The sequence below is a fragment of the Sceloporus undulatus genome, chromosome 2 (genome assembly GCF_019175285.1).
Source record: "Sceloporus undulatus isolate JIND9_A2432 ecotype Alabama chromosome 2, SceUnd_v1.1, whole genome shotgun sequence".
Taxonomy (NCBI): domain Eukaryota; kingdom Metazoa; phylum Chordata; class Lepidosauria; order Squamata; family Phrynosomatidae; genus Sceloporus; species Sceloporus undulatus.
In genome coordinates this window covers 99,331,951-99,338,910 of record NC_056523.1, presented here as the reverse complement: position 1 = coordinate 99,338,910, position 6,960 = coordinate 99,331,951, and the positions used below count along the sequence as shown (strand labels likewise).

At 39.5% G+C, this 6,960-nt stretch overlaps 1 protein-coding gene and 1 non-coding gene across 3 annotated transcripts in view; both read right to left on the bottom strand.

Annotated features, from left to right (window-relative positions):
- Window positions 1-621: 621 nt before the first annotated feature.
- The window catches only part of CDKN2AIPNL (CDKN2A interacting protein N-terminal like), an 11,145-nt gene continuing 4,806 nt past the window's right edge, over window positions 622-6,960 (bottom strand). Inside the window, exons 2-3 of one of the 2 annotated variants that reach the window (XM_042454424.1) lie at window positions 3,665-3,764; window positions 622-1,428 (exon numbers count right to left, since the gene is read on the bottom strand). In XM_042454424.1, coding sequence (XP_042310358.1) covers window positions 1,330-1,428; window positions 3,665-3,764 — 199 coding nt within the window. In that variant the 3' untranslated portion in view covers window positions 622-1,329. Of the gene's footprint in view, window positions 2,304-3,664; window positions 3,765-6,960 lie in introns of both variants that reach the window. The other variant, XM_042454425.1, reaches the window with a different exon arrangement.
- Window positions 4,415-4,516, bottom strand: LOC121924526. Its single transcript, XR_006102645.1, has one exon. It is a non-coding gene; the product is annotated as a U6 spliceosomal RNA (small nuclear RNA).

The window sequence follows — 6,960 nt, the reverse complement described above, 5'->3', positions numbered from 1 at the left end:
AAAGGGACTGACTCCATATGACATTACAGTATCTGCATTAATAACCTTATAGACTGCTCTGGCTTCACACTTCCCTCTCTCTAAAACCAAGTCTCTAGCTCAAAATTGGAAAAAGACACATAAGATATGCGTTGGACCTTTTAAAAAAGACAGATGGGATATTTTTAAGATTTCTTGTCTTTCATTTAAAGCATTACAGTACGAGATGGATATTAATGGGCTTTTATTTTTCTTATGTTAACATTTAATACCAGTAGTATTACTGGTGGGATGGGGTGAGTAGATTTGAATTTCTTTTCAACCTTTTTCCTTAGCTTTTAAAGAGGAAAGTGTTTGGCACATATAGTGTGTATTTTGTACATAAAATTAAGTGGAAAATGACTTAGGGGCGAAACAGACAGCCCCTTTGCGATGACTTCCTGGTGGCTTGGGGGCGTGTCATTTAACACAAGTTGCCCCTTCAGGGCTGTCTGTTTCAGCCCTTAGTTTATTTATCTTCTGAAAAGAAATGTGTGTTGTCTGAGTGGTGTGCAGGTTTATTTTAGAGTAGCAAAGGAGAAAATAGCAAACATATTCAAATATGTGGCATTCAAAGAAGGAAGAAAAGGAAGCACAATGTCATTATTTTAAAAAATTTATTTGTTAGACTTTTAAAAAAATCATCATTATTACATTTGTTTTCATGATTCACTCTTCTGTTGCCTGATAATAAAGCTTCAGGTACCCTGCATTTCAGTAATTACACCTCTCAAATTTTAGCTAAGACAACATCTCAATTTTATTTTTAAAGTGGCACAGTCACACAATGTAACTACTGTCTATACGAAATGAAAACAGGATCATAAACTATAAGCATAGCAAAATAGTGTCAGGTGGGCAATCATGGGCAGAAGTCTCCAGCAGCAGATTTTAACAGACCACTGAAATTGCTATAGCAAGTCAAGATGAAAGAAAGCAGCCAGGCTGCTGAAGCTGGCATTGTTTGACCATCTCAGAGACAGAATCTAGCAAGGCAGACTTTTGAAAGAAAAAGAAGGCTTTGGTTGGCATTATTGTGGGCACAATAACCCCTTGAGACTGAGAGAAGGAAGTTCATTTTATCTCAAAGGCAGTGCAGAGTATTCTGAAGTAAGATTCATTTTCTGGTATTCTAGCTGTTCAACAGTCTAAGGATTTCCACTGTCACTAACACCAAACATAATGTACTGCTTGGTAGACAGCGTAGTAACTCTTGAGCCAGAAGGACTACCTGTAGACAGATTGTACACCCAACAAATCAAAGGGTCTGTGCTTTGATTCTGGGTTACCCGTCCTGTGTGTCAGTGGTTTTCAAACTTTGGGTCTCTGAGTATTTTGGACTTCAGCTGCCAGACAACCTAGCCAGCATGACAAGGGGTCAGAAATTCTGGGATTTGAACGCAGAAACATCTAGATAAACAAGAAGAGCAAAAATATTGAGATAAATGAAAACCAGTGCTCCATGTGACTACTTGTTCTAATATTTACAACAATACTTGCCCATACATCCTGCCCTGCTTCACATAGGTCCAATGGCCTGCTGGCTGAGTGAGATTTCAAAATCACCTTATGTTCTTACGTGCATTTCCAAAGCATCTTTCAATATCAGCTGAAAGATGTAAGAAAGCAGATGCCTTAAAGCCACCATATTCCACCACCTTCTTCATATTACTGCTATCATCTGTTTTCATGAAGTCTCTGGTGACAGATAGTTCTCCATGTAGCAACACCTCCACTATGTGACTGATGGTCTCCAATACCGAGGCAAATATATGGGGCCTTGTCAAAAGTCTTGGAATGGTGCAGGTTTCTGTACATATGCAGATCCCTTGTTCTACTGTCTTCTCCACTTACCACCTCAGAGCAAATAGGCATGCTGTGTACTCCTGCTTCAGATGTTAACAGCAAGGTGCACAGTATGTCTCTCTGCTCTGACCAGCTAGACCCTTCACCTTAGCTCTAGTTGCCTGGCACCTACATTCTACTACCCATGATACCTGTCAGATTGTTAAACTTCAGGAAGAACCAGAACCAGCACATCAGCCCCCATCTCTGTTTCTAGAAGAGTTTTTGAAGTTTATGCCAGATGATCAATGAATGAGTGACGTTTAGAATTTTCTGTAATCTTAATTCAAGGTATATACATTCTTTAAAGCTATCTAAAATGAGTATCCAATGTAAGAAGTGATGTGTCTTGCAGTTCCCAGGTTACAATCTTCCATGTAAGTGAACTGTATGGCATGATGAAAGTCGGGCATCTCTTCTCTTAGTCACTAGTGCTGGTTCTTTAAAAAAAAGAAGTATGCAGCAAAGGTTAAAAAAAAAGTCAGTCACATCTGAAATATGAAAATTTCATATGTGGTAACAAATATTTACTTTACTCACAAATTGTGTAAGGAGCCTGAACTACTAGAAAGCATATCATATCTAGAAGCCTCAATTTATACTGCTCCTATAATTCCCAGTTTATTCGTTCATTAGCTATTCTTTAAAAAGTAATTAAAATTAACTAACTCTAGATGATGGTCTGACTCACACAGCCATTTCAGCACACAGCAGTGGAGACAAAGAAACAAGACATTACTATATTCTAGCTCTAGCTGCTACACAGTCAGGTCAGTTACAGGTAAGTAGTGAGCAGCATGGCAAAAGGTAAATTTTAACAGTGATACTATATACACAAATTTAAAAATTTGTATTTACAATAAATTTCTCATAAAACTACAGTTCCCAGAATTCCCTAGCATTAACCAGGGCAGTTAAAGCGGTCTCAAACTGTATTTTTTTCTGCAGTCTGTTTTGGACCAGAGATTTGTATCCTTATGTGTCTTTGCATTAGTCCAAGAATTTATACTCACACCTAAGGAAGGACAATTTTTAACCCCTCCCACAACAGGAGTATTTCTTTTTCAGAGAGAACTGCAAACTGCTACAAGTAGTGGTGGGAAATAAGTGAGAACTGGATTGTCTTGATTCGCATGAGAGTAAAGACTTAATAAATAATAATAATAATAATAATAATAATAATAATAATAATAATAATAATAATAAATTTATTTATTTATTTATATCCAGCCTCTTCCTATTGGAGGATCAAGATGGGTAACAGCAAATCAGATAACCATTACATAAAGATAACAAAGTAAGACATAAACATTCCCTTATTCAACACCACCCTCCAACTCTCCCTCCCTTCCTTTATCCTCAAAGCAAGATCACAACATTCTTCTCAGCAGAATTAATTTAATGTTTTAGAGGTCTTACTACTGGAATCACTGACAGTTTGAGACCGCTTTAATTGCTCTGGCTCAATACTAAGGAATTCTGGGAACTGTAGTTTTGTGAGACATTTAGCCTTCTCTGTCAGAGAGCTCTGGTGCCACAACAATTCCCAGGATTCCCTAGCACTGAGACAGGGCAGTTAAAGCAGTCTCAAACTGGATTATTTCTGCAGTCTGTTTTGGACTTAAAAGCTCTCTGCTTATGTGACCTGCTTACATTTTAAACTGAAATTTAGTTTGGTTTGTAAACTTTATACCTTTCCTGGTGCATTAAAAAGTTTGATTGCATGTACTGTAAATCCATTCTAAAGTTCTCAAAATATTCTCATCAACATTTTCATCCCCTATCCAGACAGAATATTCACCTTTTTCATTAATTCATCACGAGTAGTGAAATGTGGTGCATCATCAACTTCGATCCCCTCAGCCATTTCTGTTACCTTGTCCAAGAGATTTTTACTGTAGCTGTAGAATTAAAAATAAGTTTGAATGGAGCATCCAGTAATCTGCTACATTAGTCCTAGTCTCTTTAAGTAATTAACAGAGTTCTCAATTCCTAAAGTTCATAGTGTCTTTAAACAGGTGTAGTCTTTGTAATTTTGGAAGCTGGTAATTAAAGGCCAAGAAATGATGGGGTAGATGAGGACAACAAATGTGTCATTTTAGAACAGCAGTTTTTGAATTTTTTAAGTAGACATATAGGAAAGAAGAGACGCAAAAGAGAACAAAACCAGAACCACGAATGAAACTGTCCGATGACTAGTATGCAAGGATAAAGAGCACTAGCATAATAACCAATGCAGAGAAATAGAAGACAACAACAAAAAAAGAATGAAAGACTTCCTCCTCAAGATCCAGGAACTCAAAAGAAACTTCAAACCAAGGGCGGGATGCTTTATGTTCTATAAGATCAAGAGTAAATAAAAAGACAATAGAAGCAATACACAGAAGTGCTATATAAAAGAGACAAAAAATGAATATTATATGGCATGAAGAAGCATATGAAGATAAAACCCAAATCCTAGAGAGCAAGGTGGAAGCTGTAATAAGAGATACTGGAAAGAATAAATCACCAGGAACAGACAATGCTCCAACAGAATTGCTACAATCCAGTTAGAAAGAATCAACTCTAGTAATAACTACAACCTTGCGCAGGGGCCATGCTAATCTTCTCTGTATCGTTCCAATTTTAGTATATGTGCTGCCGAAGCGAGCACACTAGTAATAACTACAATATGCCAGCAAATATAGAAAACAATACAGTGTTCAACAGACTGGAAACAATGATAATAATAAATAAATAAAATAAATAAAATTTTTATTTCTATCCTGCTTTTTGCCAGGCAATCAAAGCGGCATACAACAGGTTAAAATACATCCATATATACACAATACGCCCCTTTAAAACAAGATTAAACAATGTAAGATTAAAAACTAAATATTAAAACCGACTAAGCTAAATAAAAATCATCACGGGCAGAGTTCGCTGGATGGGAAGTCTTATTTGTGGCCGAGCATTTTATTCCGGGAAGGCCTGCCGAAAGAGATCCGTCTTAATGGCCTTTTTAAAGCTCTCTAGTTTGGTAATTTGACGGATCTCGTCCGGCAGGCCATTCCATAAATTGGGAGCAGCTGCAGAGAATGTCCTCTGGGAGGTCGCCGTCAACCTGGTCTTTAAGGGCTGTAATAAATTCCTTCCAGAGGACCTGAGTGTACGGGGCGGATTATATGGAAGCAGGCGATCCCTCAGATAGGTTGGGCCCAAGCCATGTAGGGCTTTAAAGGTAATAACCAACACCTTGTACTGTGCCCAGAAACTGATAGGCAGCCAGTGGAGTGACTTCAGTACTGGTGTTATATGGTCACTCCTTGCTGTTCCTGTGACCAACCTGGCTGCCATATTCTGTACTAACTGGAGTTTCCAAACTAGGCACAAAGGTAGCCCCATGTAGAGCGCATTGCAAAAATCAAGTCTTGAGGTTACCAGCGCATGTACTACAGTTTCGAGGTCACCCTGTTCCAGGAAAGGGCGCAGCTGGCGTATCAGCTGAAGCTGATAGCAAGCGCTCCTGACCGTCGCGTTCACCTGATTCCTCATCTGAAGCGACGGATCAAGAAGCACCCCCAGACTGCGAACACAGTCCTTCGAGGAGAGTGTGAGCCCCTCTAGGACTGGAGGTTGCAGCCCAATCCCTGGTATGGGGGCCCCTACCATAAGTACCTCCGTTTTGTCTGAATTCAACTTGAGCTTGTTTTCCCTCATCCAATCCATTACTGCCTGAAGACACTGAGGGGAGAGATACCATCTGTCGTTGTTGCTGATGACTGGGACATGGAGAAATATATTTGGGTGTCATCACCATATTGATAACACCCGGCTCCATATATATCCCAATCCCACAAAAGGAAACACAAAAGACTATAGCAATGTAGGACCATAGGATTAATTTCTCACACAAGCAAAATTAAGTCCTAAGTTCTGCAGCATAGACCTGAGGGCGAAATCCCAGATATGCAAGCAGGGTTCAGAAAAGGAAGAGGCACTAGGGACCACACTGCAAATATATGATGGCTAATGGAGCATACCAAGGTATTCCAGAAGAAAATTAGCAATCTCTGCTTAGGACAAGAGGCTATGAATAGAACAGAATATGGAGAAACACAATGGTTCCCAATTTTATTTATTTATTTATTCATTTATTTTATTTATTTAAAGGATTTATATCCCATCTTTCTCCCACAATGGGATTCAATTGGCAAAAGGGTAAGGCAAGGATGCTTTCTATCACCTTACCTATTCAACTTGTATGCAGAAAATATCATATGAAGGGCAGGCTTATACTCAGAAGAAGGTGAAGACAGGAAGAAGGAACATCAACCATCTAAGATATACAGATGACACCATACTGCTAGCAGAAAACATCATAGACTTGGAACAATGACCAAGAAAGGTCCATCAAGAAAGTGCAAAGGCAGGCTTAATGCTGAATATGAAGAAAACAAAATAATGATCACGAAGCATCTACATATGTTCAACCTAGAAAATGAGTAAATTGAAATAGTTAAAGATTTCCCATATCTTGGATTGAACAGAAAGAAGATTGCACTCAAGAAATCAGAAGAGTAGGAATGAGAAGATCAGCTATGAAAGAACTAGACAAAAAAAGTGTAAAGATATACAACTGAGCACTGAAGTTACAATAATACAATCCATTGTACCGTATTTTCCGGCGTACAAGACTACTTTCTGACCCTCTAAAACGGGGTCAAAAGTTGGGGGGGGGCGTCTTGTACGCCGGTAAGAGCACTTACCTGGTTGTCCTGCCAGCTTCCAAAGGCCTCTGGAGCCCTTTGGAAGCCGGCGTTTGTGGGCATCAGGCCCCCCCAAACTTGGCCTATAGTAGGCCAGGGCACTGCCTGCATGCAAGGCAGGCTTTGAAGGCCTCAGCAAAGGCCTGAGGAAAATAAAAATAAAAAATGAGAGAGAGAGAGAGGGAGGGCGAGAGAGAGAGAGGGAGAGGGAGAGAGGGAGGGAGGGCGAGAGAGAGAGAGGGAGAGAGAGATAGAGAGAGAGAGGGAGAGAGAGAGAGGGAGGGAGGGAGAAAGAGAGAAATAGAGAGAGAGAGGGAGGGGGAGAGAGAGAGAAATAGATAGATAGAGA